Raw genomic sequence first — 15140 nt, forward strand, 5'->3', positions numbered from 1 at the left:
AAGGTCCTGTACTGACAAGGAAGTATCTTGTCAGCTCCCAAAGGGCTCCAGGGAAGGGGCTATAACCCTAACATAGCCCAAACAGAACCCTAACAGCTTCCCTTGGCAGGACTCCATGACCCTGTGCTTAGATCCTGAAATCTCCTCTCCTCTCCTCTCCTCTCCTCTCCTCTCCTCTCCTCTCCTCTCCTCTCCTCTCCTCTCCTCTCCTCTCCTCTCCTCTCCTCTCCTCTCCTCTCCTCTCCTCTCCTCTCTCCTCCTGAAAAGGCAGAAAAAAGGTAGAAAAAGGCATGTTCTCCTTTGTCTCAATTTCTGATTTTTAGCCATCTGCTTCTATGGAGCCATCCTAGATCTCTGGGGATGCATCTCTGGAGAAGAAATTCCAATTCTTCTAGTCCTGGACAGATATGGGGATGTTCCCTGCTTCCCTGCCTCCCTTTCACTTAATTTCTCTGTCCCCATTCCCAGTATAGGGACCACCTCTACCATCCCACCCTCCCCTAGCCTCTGCCAGGGTCTGTGTGGCCCCCTGAGACACCCCCCAACATCCTCATCTGCTCCTGGGAGCTTTGCAGATCCTCCAGGTCTCCCTTTTCTCCCCTATCAGCCCTACTTCTTTCCTCTCTGTCTGGGAGATCAGTCATCGAGGGTGTTGACATGCACTCACCCGACTCCCCTGGGAGGATGGGGAGCATTGAAGCTGGGGGTGGTGTTCTGCTGCGAGAAGGCAAAGATGCCATCAGCAGGTGCTTTGATCTACAGACAATTACAGATGAGTGTAGGACCTCACTCTGCTCAGCCAATAAATAATGGAATTTGTGCGTTGACACAGACAGATTTTCCCCAGACTTGTCAGAGAAGGGAAGACAGAGAGTGAGCGAATGGGAGCCTGGGTGGCTGGAGGGAAGGGGAGAGGAGCAGGCAGGGGAAGGGACAAGGAGAGCCTGTGGGAAAACAGGGAGAGGGGGCAAGGGAGGAAAAAAAGAACAAGTTTGGGGAGGCAATGCTGATGGGGGAAGCCGGGCAGGGAGGAGAAGGAGCCTAAGGAACACATATTTGCAGAGGGGAAGGAAAATCAAGACAGGAACTGTGGGTGGAGGGGGAAGGGTGAGTGCTGCATATGCAGCAGGCTGGAAGCAGAGGGGGGAAAAAAATCTGAAGGTGGAAAAGAAAGAGAAGGAGGAATAAAGGCACGGCAGTGCCCTCGGGGCTCCCCGGCTACCTGGCAGATCACACGCACTCTGAGCAGGGACCATATTCCCGCAGCCCCCTGCAGAGTGGCTCTGACCGCCCCCAGGCGCTCAGCGCCGTGAAGCCGGCAATGAGGAGGCACGCGTGAGTTGGTGAAATGGTGCCACTGGTGCGCAGCCAACAGCAGAAATTTGCTCTGAGATCACAAGTCCCCGAAAAACCTCCTGCAGATGCCCTGTCTCCATGCTCCCCACGCACCTCCCCATCACCGTCCCCATCTCCCCCTCTCCCTGATCCATCTCCAGCCTGAAGCTGTTTTTTCTCTGGCTGATGATGTTTTTTTATTTTGCTCACAACAAAGAAATACCTCCTGAGCAAAGGGATATATTTTTCAGATCTCTGAAAAATATAAAAGGGGTGGGGGAGGGGCCCCCGGCGTCCCGGTGGGGTCCCTTTGCTCAGGAGCCCCCCACCGAGCCCAGCAGAAACCAGCCATCCTTCCAGCAGCCCTCCAGCCCAACCTGGCTATGGCAGCAGATCCAACAGGTATGGGGGGAGCCACCGGGACTGCCTCCTTCCTCCCAGTTTGGAGCACTCAAGGGCACCCTTACTCCCCTCTTGGCCCCATTTGTGGCTTGACCTGGCTCAGCCCTGAGTATTGAGTGTGTGGAAGGTGGCCCAACTTGCCAAGGTGTCCAGGCCAAGCACCACTTCGCTGTAGGTGTCCTCTGCTCCCTGCATGGCCCTTTTTGGAAAACAAGTGTCCAAGCTTCCCATCCAAGCTCCAGATGGGAAGCAAACACCCCCCAGCCCAGGGACCGCCCCCCACAAGTCTCTACCTTCCCCTACCCCAGCCTCCCATCCCTTCCCGCTCCCTTCTGCGGAAACACCAGCTCCAACCAGGTGTTGGACCTTTGCCCTTGCATAGGTTGGACACCTTGTCCCACCAGCTGAGGAAAGCAGGACAGATTACAGGTTGGGCCAAGGGTTGACTGATCGGGGTGACACTTAGTAAACAGGGTGCCCATAGAGCTGGGGGGGGGGGCAAAAATACTGGCTCCAGGGTTGTGGGGGCTGGTACCACGGCAGAAGGTCGGTTGATGGGGCGCGGGAGACCAAGGAGCCTCGCAGCCCTCGGCAGCCCACCCCCAGCAGAGCAGGGCTTTGGTGGTACATCCTCCTGGCACTGCCATTACAGATCAAAGAGAAGCAGGAGGGGGGCTTTCTGTGGATATCACCCATGGATGTTGTTTAGCTTAATGATGGCAAACGGCAAGAACAGCAGCCTAACTGGGGCAGCAGTAGCTTATGGCCTGAACAGTGGGAGGACTGGAGCTCCTGCCAAGCTCTTAAATGTCTCTTTTGGGAGTGCGGGATGTAAAACTGGTGTAAATCACTAAAGAGCTGGGTCTTTTTGCTAATAAAGTCACTGAAGCAGGTGATGATTCAGCTGGCCAAGGCAGAGTAATGCATGGAGCCAGGCTGGGACCTCTTCTTCTCCAGGATCACTCCAGGTCCCTGATCCCAGTCATTTTACTGGGATGGTGGGAACTGTGGGCTGGATTCAGCTGCTGCTGCTCTAGTCCCGAGCAGAACCCAAGGAAAGTGATGGGAAGGTGGGACAGCAGGGAGGGCAGGGTTGAGGGGGTGCACAACAGCCTTCCAGTTCCCTCTGAAGGAAGGGGGAAAAGCAGCTTCACACTGTGAGTGTTGGTGCTCAGCCCCTCCACGAGGCTTCAGTCCTTCCTCCCAGGATGAGACCAGGGAAGAAGATGGCTGGGAGAGAAGTGGTGGGGGCAAGATAGATTTGTATTTTCTCTGAGGTCTGCTGTGATGCCCCAGTGCTTCTCCAACAGTGCCATCAATATTTAATGGGGTGGAGCTGTAGTAGTCCAGCTCAGGCTGACCACGGTCCCCAGCCTAGCTGGGATGGAGGGGGTGCAGGTAGGTCTGCTGAATTGGGAGATCCTCTCCCCAGGTCCTCTGAGCCACATGCTGCAAGGAACTGCTCTGTGGCCAGGGCAGAGCCTTGCACCCTCTGCCCAGGTGCTGAGAACAAGCACCAAGCTGGCTCCAGGCACCTCAAAACACTTTCACAGTGAGACTAGGCAGGATATCCCAGCCTGGATGTGGGAACCATCCCTCTTTACTCCACCAGCTCCCAGTTCTAACCCATGGAAGAGCTGCACCAAAAAGGGCCACAGCTCTGGCAAGAGCGATGTGGGAATCAGCAGGCACAGAGCACCCCAGCCCTGTTTGCTGGTGGGGGGAAGCAGGAAGGAGAGCTGCAGAGCTGGGGCCCCCCTCTCTCCAATTAAAACCCCAAGCCCTGACCCACACAGGCGCATCCAGCACCAGCAGCCTTACAACTCAGCGTGGAGAGGGAGAGTGCTAATGAAGAGTCACAGAGAACCACTGCTCCAGCACTGGGGCCAGTGAGCAAAGGGTTAACACCCCACAGCAGCACTAAGCAGCAGTGGGAGCAAAGGCTTAACTTGGCAGGTGCAAGGAATGTTATCTGTCTCTTCTCTAAATATTATTTTCTCCCATGAAACCAGCTTTTCATCCTCGGCTAGAGGCAGCTCCTGCTGCTGGGAATCCAGCAAGAGCTTGTATTTGCTGCAGCACACAACACTGCTCCCAGCAAGCTGTTGAGACAAAGAGCCGCGCTCCCCTGATGAGAGCAGCCCCAGCACTGGGACCAGGCAGCAGCAGTGCAGAGATGCTGGGGCTGTGGCTTCAGCCCAGAGGATGCAGATGGCCGCAGGATGGAGTTTGGGTATCACAGGCTTTTTACCAAAGAGGAATCTCATTAATGAAAGCCCTCTCCCATCCCGCTGTACCACAGAGGGATTTCCTCCCCATCTCCCAGGATGGAGAGCAGCAGGCAGAGGCACTCGGAAGGGCTGGGTCAGGCCTGGACAGGCTCCAGCCCAGCGGCAGGAGGCTGCACAACCCTGGCCATCTTCCTGGGAAGGTTTTTCAGGGGCTGCCCATTTCACACCTCACCCCTTGGGTGTGCCGGGATGGAAAAGAACAGCAGGATGCTCTGTGGGGAAACACCAGCAGCAGCCAGTGGCTCCAAGGTCACAACCTGGGAAAGAGGGAGGGCACAGGGCAGCCCCTGCCCCTTCCCCAGAAGTCCAAACCATATTCAGGCTGCAGCAAGGGTCTGGTTGTCTGTAGAGCTGATGGCTGGGATAAAATGGCTGCTGCTAAATCTTCTCTGAAACGTCCTAAACTTTTAATGTGTATGAAACCACGGCAGCATCCCTATCACACCCTGGAAGGCACAAAGGCACAAGCGTCTTCTCTCTCCCATTCAGCCAGAGCCACGTGCTGCAGTCTGAACAGCACTAGGTACGTGGCTGGAATGAAAGTTGCCTTTCCAGCTTGTGTGCTCAAAGAGCATTTGCTGAAGTCAAAGGATTGCCAAGATAAAAGGGTCAAACCTCCAAGGACAGTTGTAGCTCACTGGCTATATATCATTTCAATAGCATTTTCAACAGGGATTATAATCTGAATTGAAGCGGAAAGACCCAAGGCAATGAAGCTGTCAGCAGTCTAAGATTAAGGAATTAAAACAGCAGCAAAGCATTACAGGATTTGTTCTAGATGTATTAGAAAGAGCAGGCTAAACACACTGCAGCCTTCCTTGGGTCGGAAATTTCACAGGAGTACAGAGAAGGGCAAGAGCAAGGATCTCATCAATATACATAAAAAGAGAGAGGAGAGCAAGAGCAAGCTATGGAAACCCAGCCACACAAATATAAATCCTAACTGTAGATGGAAATGAGTCACACAAGGTTTGACTGAGGTAAATAAAAGCAGAAATGAAGTGGATTTAAGGGATGGCAGAGGTGAAAAGACAATGATAGCCAGTAGACAGGAAAAAATGGCCCTTAATATACTAATGCTGGTAAATTCTGGAGCACAGCCCCACCTGCTTGTGGACTGCCTGATGGAAATGCAGGTCCCCAGTCCTGTCCTCCCTTCCCCTCTCTTCCCTCCCCCCTCCCATGTTCTTACACCCATCTCCAGAATTACTTGAAAAAGCCAAGAATGACAACAACTGCCTGCAAATGGGAGCTGGCAGCTGAGCCAAGAGAGAGGAGGTGACAAGCCTTGCCTTTGCCTCCATTGAGGTCCCCAGAAGGCCACCACCACCTCTACACAGCTTGGGAGATATCAGCAGGTCTTCTCAGTGGGAAGAAGCAGCTCTCAAAACAAAGAAGGAATCAAACTCCCACCAAAGGACCCATTAAAACGATCCATTTATTTCTGGCAAATTGCACACACCTTTCTTTCATTTGCTCTATCCTAGATCAGTCTTGGGGAGGAAGTTCTCCCCTGCCTTAAAGATACCAAAGTTATGGGACGAAACACAAAGAAAAGCAGGGAAGTATCCCTTGCAGATAAAATACACAAGAAAGTTTCAGTGACCCAGACTCCACGCAGCCACCAGTTCTGCTCAGCACAAGCCATAAAGATGCAGGTTGTACCGTGCAACACCACTTGCTGTGGCACATTTCCTTCAGTTACATGATCCAAAAAGAAACTGGATCACTCCCTGCATCTCAAACACACAGCCTGGTTGACAACTAAAACAACTAGGGCCCAGAACAACGATGCCTGGTTGACAACTAGATTATTCCCGAACCAGGCCATCTGTACAGAACAGTTGCACTTTATTGACACAAAAATGTACCCAGCAGAACACTTCCCTGCACACACAAGGCCATAGAGCAATGATGAGCAGCCAGATCTAGGACACAGAAGGAGATGGGAAGCTAATGACAGGCGGAGCTTGTTCTGCAGCACAGGTAGAGCACAGAATCGCTTTTGGACTCCTCCAGCCAACTTCTACTGGAAGATTTACATACAAGTCCTCAATCAAGTCTTTTAAGAGATATCCAGAGTCCCCTGGGTAAAAACAATCTGTTTCAAGAAAGAGGAGAGTCCAGAGCTGCTCAGTGATTCTTTTTGGTTGAGCCGAAACCAGAGAAACCCATCACAGCTGCCATTTCATCATCCTCTTCAAATGTCAAATCTTCCTCCGCCCGCCTTTTCTTCTCTCTCTGCTTCTCCTTCTTGTAGGCTTTGGCCTTCTCCTCCTGCAGCAAGGGACAGAACAGCAAAATAATTTGAACCTCCTGAGCAGAGTAAGCTTTTAAGACACCAGGCACTGCATAGTTAACCCAAGTCCTACCAACAGCACCCAAGTTGTGTCTGAGGAAATAAAATAGCCAGCAGAAATCCTGGACTACAGTCTCCCAGGAGGAGGTTTCCCACTTTCTCCAGACTACCCCACTAACCACCCCAAGAGCAGAGTCACACAGAGGACGTAGCTGAAAAGAAGTGTTATGAAACTCTCTCTTCCAAACAAACATTGGAAGTTTTGTCTGGAATCAACACTGAGGCAAGAAGGAGCTGTTTTTAAAGCAGGAGACGTTTCCCTCGTAGGATGCCCTGTTCCAGTGACTGCAACGCTGAATGTCGCTGCCTGTTGGCTTTCAGCCTGGCAGAGTGACAGCTGCTCACTGGAACAGAAGCTGAAGCCCTGAGCGGCTTTGGGGGGTTTTGGCATCAAAGAGTTTGTGCTGCTCTAATCAAAGTGTTTTGCTCTGCAAGGATCACAAGCCCTGGAACAGTGCCAGGCTTGTACCAGGCAACGTAGAGGCATGGCTTCGGCTCCCAACTTAGCAACTGCTCCTGCCATTCCCATCACCGTCCGCTGCGCCACAGCTACTGAAGACAGCTGTGCCCTGGAGAAAGCTACACCAAAAGTTGCTGCTGATTTCTTTGTTGCCATACATTGACGGGCAGTAGCTTTTTAACCCACAGCACTCCCTGCACTGCTGGGGCAACTGTCTCCTACCTCCCCCAAACAGATCAGGTTCAGCAGCACCAAAGCCTGCTCAAGAGGAGAACACAGGGCTGCTCTGTGTGCACCCCACCAGAGCACCCCTGCGGTGAAGTGAAGCTCAGGGCTTGGGCAGGGAGATTCAAAGGGACAGTGATTTTTAATGTTTGGTTGTTATGTGACTGCTGATGGAGGAGAAGCATCCACAGAAGGTCCTCAACTGTGAGAACTTTGTCAGGTTTTCAAATAAACTTGTCAGGGAGCTGACACCTAAGCCCAGGTTTGAGAGGAATCTGCTGTCTTTCACCACCTCCATGCACATCTCACATTACAGCACACCGCTCGCAAAGCCCTTCCACACTTGGGGAGGCCACACAGAACCAATGTGCCATGTGGAGAAGGATCCCAGCAATCCTAAGAACCATGGAAGATAAGCAGATCTGTGTCTTTGTCCCTTATCAGAGTACACAAGTTCAAACACAACTAATGGGAGACAAAAACTGGGTGTATTGTCAGGCTTGTGCTGCTCTCAGTGGAAACCTGAAGCACCAAAAGTTATCCTCACACAGAACGAGGGGAAAAGGGTTTCCAGGGACAGCAGCAGAAAACTTTTTAAAAAGCAAACAACAAAGAAGAAACAAAACCCACTCATAGCAGCAGACAAGAAGCCCATGCTACCAAGAACAAGCCTTCTGTGGAACAAGATTAGGAACCAGTGTTGATTTCCTCACAAAACACGTTTCTGAGGGGCTTTGCTTTGTCAGTCGTTGCCCAGACTCACCTCCTCACGGAGCTCCTTCATCCTCTCCTCAAAGTCATAGTCCTTCTGCTTCTCTTCCATCTTCTTCTTGTTCACCTCAAAGCGTTTCTTCACCTGGTCCAGCGTGGAGCGCTCCACCCGCATTGACATGCCCAGATTTCTCTGGTCTAGAAAACAGGAGTGGAATCAACCGTGTTCAGCAATACCTGTAGCCTTTGACGGTCTGCACATAGTCCCCATCCCCAATCCCAATTTAAATATCTCAGCAGCGCAGCCTCTTCCTGCCTGTCATTCATCCCCTCAAATCAGCTTCCAGGGCCAGACTACACTCATGCACAAGGCCATACACCCTCAAGGCTCAGTGCTCCAACCTGACCTAACTGCACTGAATCACAGGCCACACACCACTCAAAGTGCAGGGAGCAGCATTGTCCCCCTGTGTTCCCAAGAGGCAGAGCCCAGCATGGCACTGTACCACCACCCAGGTAACCCAGAGCCAGCTTGGGGAGTGTGATGCAGCAATGCCTCCTCCCCCAGAGAGGCATGCACTTTCTGTCCTCATCTGGTCCCATATTCCTACGCAGATTGGGATTTCTTATGTCAGAGGGGATGGGCTTTAGGGGGACACCATAACCTAAACCAGGCAGTAACTACAATGATCCGTACTTGCAACAAGAAGGAGGACGCAGCCTATTTTTTTAAGGTTCCCTCTTAGGATGCTCCCCATCATGTTGGTGTTCTGATGCTTCAGGAAATTTAATCTTGGAGCAGTGGAAAAAAAAAAGGTTGGAGTGTTGAAAAAGGGGCCAGAATAAAACTGGCAAGCTGGATCTCTCAGCTGTGGGAGAAGCTAAACAAGACATCAGTGGCTCTCAGTAAGAGTTCCTGCTTGCACAGGACATTTCCAGCTAAAGCAGAGACATGAAATATTAAACCAGGCCTCTGATTCAGTGGCTGCTTAGAGCAGATTCCCAAGTTTCTGCTCATGAGTAAGCCTAGGTTGAAGGGGCCACCCCCGACAATGTCTCCAACCCGCATTGCCTGGTGGATCCAAACAGCATGTTGACTCCAGCAGCCGTGCACAGGTTCGTCCCAGGGATGCAGCAGGACTTGGAAACTCAAACTACACACCAGGAACTAATAAGAGGGCTGCCAAGAACAGGCAGGTTTCAGCCAGATTTATGGACTGGATCAAAAGCTCCCAAACTTACTCTGTAAATCATACTGTACTGAAGAGCTATGCATCACTTTCCAACCCAGCTCGACCCTTCATCTCAGGCCCGTGCATAAAGTCATGCCAGGATTTCTGATTCCAGATTCGCTCACATGGACTTATTGCTAATCTCCCAACATGTCTAACAAAGCACTTCAGCGTCCTCCTTCCAGTCACATAAAAGCTTAGGGCTTTAACACATCGGGTTTTCTTTTCCTATATACAGAAAACTGGTCCTCAGGTCCTCTTCTGAACCCCCATTTCTCAAAGGTTCAAGAAGCCAAATGTGCAGGTCTGGATCGCATACATTGCTGCCTTTTTGTAAAGGGGCCATTTGTTGACTTCCACAGGGAGCCAAAATCACCTTCAGGAGCAGAACATGGCAAGAATGTGTCAGTGCATCCTACTGCTCCTTTACTTTCTCCACTTTCCCCATTCTCTGAACATGTCAAGGAGAAGCAATGCCCACAGTCGTGAAATAAGAGTCAGTTCAACGAGGGTACAGTCCTCTTTTTCAAGTTAAACACAGTAAGGGAACAGACTGATAAACTGGGAATTCTTTTCTCTTGTCTTTATCTTGGCCTGTTAACTGCATCATTACAGCAATAGAGAGAAGAACCAGAGATAGGTACAGGACAATAACACCACCACACTGCTGGACCCAACTACAGGGTCACCCTGCCCCACTCCTGCCTCTGCTCACCCTCAGCAAACCACAGCCTCCATCCTTGTAAACTCTGATCCATACCCTGGGGCTCAGGGACCAGCTAGTTTTGAGCTTCATACTCAACTTGTACAAAGAGAAGCTTCCGATCCAAAAATAGGCTAGTCCCATACCTTTTACTTATCTTAGAATTTCTTTATTGTTTCGGTGCTGTAAAAAAGCCTCTCTCCAGATTTTCAGAGGATACGTCAGGATTTGCTGACTCTGGGCTTCTCACAGCAAACACATTCTGAGTGGGGAAAATATGTCCACCTAACCAGCATAAACCAATCATTATTTCTTCTGGGCTTATTCCATGAAAATGGTCCAGCACCCTGGAAGGTGCCAGGAGATAAAGGCAGCACCTCCACAGCTCTCATGAGCAAACACTGCCTACATCCTGATCTCCAAAGCATACTTTGATCCATGTATAAGTGTTCAGCCCTCAGACACTGGTGATGCATGAAGCCCAGAGCGTTGCAGCAGCCCTTGAACTCAACCAACCCCCAACAAGGCAGAAAAATTATCCTTACGTTTTTTGCCATTGATGTGATCCAAGAAGTTAATGGAGTCTTTCACCACGCAGTCGCATACGTTACAGTAATACCTGGCAGGGGAGAGAGAAAACATTAACGCCAAAGCATGAGACAAACCTCATCTCACAGAACAACTATTTGAGGTAATCTAAAATGTGAAATCTGCATGTCACTTGGGATACGGCTCCTTTCTCCAGTGCAAGAGGGAGGCTACTTCCATTACGGAGAGCCCCAGTGAAAAGAAATGTGCAAAGGCACACCCCAGATTGACAGAGCTGCCCTCCTCCAAGGCAGGGCTGGCCACGCCACCCAGGTTTCCAGACTGCAGCCTGCTGAAGGCTCTCACCTGGCTGCAAGGTAAGTCCTCCCATCCCTATCCTCACAGCAGCAACTCCCTGCTTTATACAGCAGTGCTTTTTGCCCATCTTAAAAGCTGCTGAAAAAACCCAGCCAGGGCCTGCACTTCCATCCCTGGATGCTGTTCAGGGCTGCACATCTCCCTGGCATAGCTCGCTATTAGGCTACGACAGTGAAACATGCTTACTGTTGAGATGGCACAAACGCAATGCATTCTTTTCAAGCTCTTGATGGCTTAGGGTGAGCTAAGAATCATTTCAGCCTTTGGCGAGACACGATCCACACGAACAGTGGCCAAACACCATTCCTAAGGACAGGTATCTGGATTTTTCTCCCATTCCCAGTGCACAGATATCCAAATCAGAAACTCAAATCAACAGCAGAGAGGGTCTCACTGCAAGCAGGCCTCCTGGCTAACAAAACCCAAGCGGGCAGCAAAGATCTGCCTCAGTTGTTTCTACAGGTGGGAAAAGCAACACTGATATCAAGTAATAATGTCTGAAGGGGCTCAGCCTGCTGTGTCTCTTCCATACATTACCCCAGAAGACCCAGTTTAGGTGTAATACAGTGCGGCACCATTGCACCAGGCTCAAAACACAGGAGGAAATCACTACCTGGTGCACCGTAAGACCTCACTGCTGTATCACAGCCTCCCGGTCTCATCAGCACAACTCTGAGACTCCAACAAAAAGATGACAACCTACCCTCCCATCTCTGACTGAGGGGTAGTTTTGGTGATGACGATGGTTTTCCCCAGCTTCGATTCCAGGTCCACTTTGTAGTCTCGGTGCCGTAGAAGTTCCCTTTTGACAGGCTGAGCTGGTTTGCCTAAAACATAAGCAAAAAACCAAAGTGTTTATCAGAAAAGGTCAAGCTCAACACACTGGATTTCACATTGCCCTTGATGAAGAGGGGCTACCAGCAACCTGGGAACTACTTGATTCACGCAGAAATTGCACTTTTTTTTTTTAAAATCAGTAAAGGATATAATTTCCTCCTCACTTTCCTGGTTCCTATTAGAACCAGGTAGATCTGTAAGGTATCTCCAGCTCTGACGTTAGTCATACTCTGAGATCTTCTTGTTTCCAGGGGCTGATTGTTCCTGTCCCTCCTCAAAGAACAGAGAGACAGAGGCAAAGGTTCTCAGTAATTACTTTTGTCAAAAAATATATATTCAGTGGCAAGCACAGGAAAAAGAATCAGAGCAAGCTAGCCTTGAATTGCTGCTATTTCCCTCTGGGATTTCACTTCTAGCTGCCCTCTTCCTCTCAAATTCAAAGGGTTTGGGTGATTCACTGCCAAATGAGCAAAGCCTGCCTGAAGTCAGTTCACTACACACCATCTTTCTTTTCTCTCTCTTCTGTGAGCCGCTTCTCTGCAAGTTTCTCATATTCATCTTTGTCCCACTTTCGGCGGAAGTCCAAGTTCTTAGTCTGAGAAGGAAACAAAGTGTATTAACATTTATTATACGGTTTGACTAGCTCTGAGGGGAGACTGGGGAAAGAGGTGAAATCACTTGGCCTATGAGGCCACAGCAGTAAATTAGGGGCACTACGTTATATCCCCATGTCCTCTGTTTTCATATCTAGGAATTAAGGATGTAGCTTAAGAGAATAACACTCAGCATGCCTATATCTACTTCTTCTAGAAGGATTTCAAAGCACTGAGAAAAGTAACGAGTTCATCTTAATAGCTCCTGAGATTATTACCCAGGCTTTTGCTTTGAAAAACAGACACAAACGGGATTTAAACCCATTGATCTAAGACCTCAGAAGTGCTGCCTGACAAACACCGCACAGTCATTAGCAGGTTACACATACCTCTTCCAAAAGTCAATTAAACCCAAGTTGCAAATATCAGATGAGGAAGCCGTGAAACACAAGACAAGCTATAAAGAGTTTGATTAAAATGCAGGAGTACGGAAAGCTGTGTATACCTGCTCTCAAAAAGACCAGCAGTATGTCTATGCATTACAAGAATCAAAGCGCTGAGTTTGCTATGAAATCATAGGAACCAGTATGCATTTTTCAAGTCAGACACGCATACAAGCAAACCAGAAAAAGCTCTGAAACCCCCTCTGTCAAGGCATGGCATGGAGATAACTGGGGAAGCACCTGTATGAAACGCACAGTAAGTTGTCCTGCTCCTGCAACTTCATGCTGCAGACAGGCAAGGAAGGAAAGAAACACCTCTGAGGCAGACTGGCCCTTCAGCAGCTCCCCAGAGCACTCTACGCTAGCAATGCCAGGATAAGTTGAATTCAGGTGAAGCTGGCACTGAAGAATACAAAGACTATTCTTTTCAGGGGGCTTTTTACCTAGTCACCACCGCTGAGGGCAGAAGTGACTGGACAAGAATCCCTCTTCCATTCATGTCTACTCTCACCAGACCAGCACAGCCTCTTCCCAGTGTCTGCCCTGTCTGCAGTTAAGGCCCCTGCACCTGGTATTGGTCACAGCTTGTAACTCAGACACTTCTTTACTTTCCTGAGAAGAAAACTCTCTTTTGGTTAGAAAGCTGCATTTCACTCAGCACGGCAGTGAGAAGTTCTCAGTTTCATATTAAAAAAAGGACAGACGTATTTTAGAACACCTCTGCGAAAGAAGGACCCCTTCACACCCCACTGCCTTCTCCATTCAGCCAAATTAAGAATCCAATCACAATCCAAAGGAAATAAATCCCATTTGAAGCTATAGCAGCAGCACACTTATTTAACATTTTCTCCTCTGGCAATCCTTCAAATGGAACAAACAGCTACTGATAGGAGTGAAAATGCCTTAGGGTAGCATAGAAAAATTCTCATTTATTCCTAGTGCTTACTTTAACCATGTCATAACAGGTTTTATTAACCACCCTGAGCAAAAGAAAATAAAATATCACGGAGTGTAAATTAACATTTGGGGGTATTTTCCAGAATCTAGACTCTCCTGCATACCAGCGCATTATCACAAGTCATAGCTGGTGGGAGCCCAGGGAGGAGGCGATTTACTTGCTGCTTCACTCTCCTGTTGTAATAAAAGGGAAAGAGTCTTTCGCAGCTCTTTTACCAATCTCCCTTGTCCAGGCACAGGGAAAGAAATTAAACCCAAATGCGTAACAAGATCTTGGCTAGACATTATCCGAAATAACTTTTCTTAACTGGTCTGGTGGAGGCAAGGGTGGCTGCAAGCCCTAAAATTTTTTTCTAAGAAATGCTTTGGATGACAGAGAGTATTTCCCAAATAAGTAACAACAATTAAAAACCAGAAGTGCCCCATAGCCTCCTGTTCCTTCTGGAGGTGGACACAGAATGATCCGCCCAGTATCAGCATCAAAGCCTATAAAATAATACAGGACTCTCATGTCTGGCTCGATCCAACATGAACAGCAGCTGAGAATAAAACACAGGCCCCATCTCACTCCTGGGCAGACATCCTGCTCCCTGACCTCTCTCAGCACTGCCCACTTCTCAGCAAGTGGGTTCAAGTGAAGGAAAGACTGGCCAAGAAAGCAGAAAAGCACAACCCCTGCAGTGCTGACTGCTGTCTGAGGTATTACTGGAGATGTTTAAATCAGTGTGGCTCTCCAGTCACATTAGGCCAATGGTGTCCACCTCACTCATCCGATCTTGGCATTCCCAACACCAAATCCTGCTGGATCCATAAAGGCAGAAAGACCTCACTGCTACATTACACAAACTGAGCAACACCAATAAAATAATCAAGTTACACAGGAGCCATCGGAGACTCCAGAATCACAGTTATAGAAAGAGCGGTTTCTCCATGCAGGGTAGATGACAGCAAGCACCAACTTCAGCAGGACAGTGTGAGAGCCAGCTGGGAAACAGGCAACCCCTTCCCAGAGGAGCCAAGAAGCAACGGGGCACGACAAGAAGGGGAACGGAAGGAGGGACCTGCCTCCATCCCCCCTCACCCAGCCCCAGGAGGCCCCTGGGACGGGGTGGTCCCCTCTGGGGGGCTGAAGGTGGGTGGACACCCCCACCTCGGGGGTTGGGCCAGGCTCAGATCTCCTCACGCGCCACCTGGCTGAAACAGGGGCTCCCACGGGGGAGGCCTGGCCCTAGAAAGAGAAAGTCGGAGTGGGGTCCACCCCACTTCTAGCTCTGAAAACATCGCGGCCTCTCAGGGCGGCCCAAATCACCCACAGCCCACACACAGAGCGCACAGCGGTGTGAAAAGCAAGGATGGGGCCTCCCCACGGGCCCCTGCCCACCCGGGCACCCTCGGCCCCACCACGTCCTCCCCGCCCCGAGAGGTCCCTCACCCCGCGGCCTGGCAGCAGGCCCCGAGCAAGGCTCAGCTGCAGCGCGGCGGGGCGGGGCAGCCCTTCCCTCCTCCTGCCCCTCCAGAGCAGCCCCAGCCCTACCCCCAGCACGGCCCAGGGACTACCGAGCAAAAGAGAAAGCGACGGGGGCGGCTCCGCCGCTGCCGCCAGCACCTACCCCGCTACCCGACGCCATGTTGAGGGTGGGAGCGACAAGGGAGCAGAAACTGTCGCGCGGTGGCGCCCGAGCCGTA

General features: G+C 50.4%; 1 protein-coding gene across 1 annotated transcript; it reads right to left on the bottom strand.

The window, feature by feature from the left end:
* Positions 1-4650: 4650 nt before the first annotated feature.
* On the bottom strand, positions 4651-15118 carry ZMAT2 (zinc finger matrin-type 2). Its single transcript, XM_072872371.1, has 6 exons — positions 15065-15118; positions 11963-12056; positions 11328-11451; positions 10264-10337; positions 7836-7981; positions 4651-6305 (listed from the first exon to the last, which is right to left on the bottom strand). The coding sequence occupies exons 1-6, from the start codon at positions 15080-15082 to the stop codon at positions 6162-6164; spliced, it is 600 nt and encodes a 199-aa protein (XP_072728472.1). The 5' UTR covers positions 15083-15118; the 3' UTR covers positions 4651-6161.
* Positions 15119-15140: the final 22 nt, after the last annotated feature.

Source organism: Ciconia boyciana, chromosome 9, assembly GCF_034638445.1.
Source record: "Ciconia boyciana chromosome 9, ASM3463844v1, whole genome shotgun sequence".
Lineage (NCBI taxonomy): Eukaryota > Metazoa > Chordata > Aves > Ciconiiformes > Ciconiidae > Ciconia > Ciconia boyciana.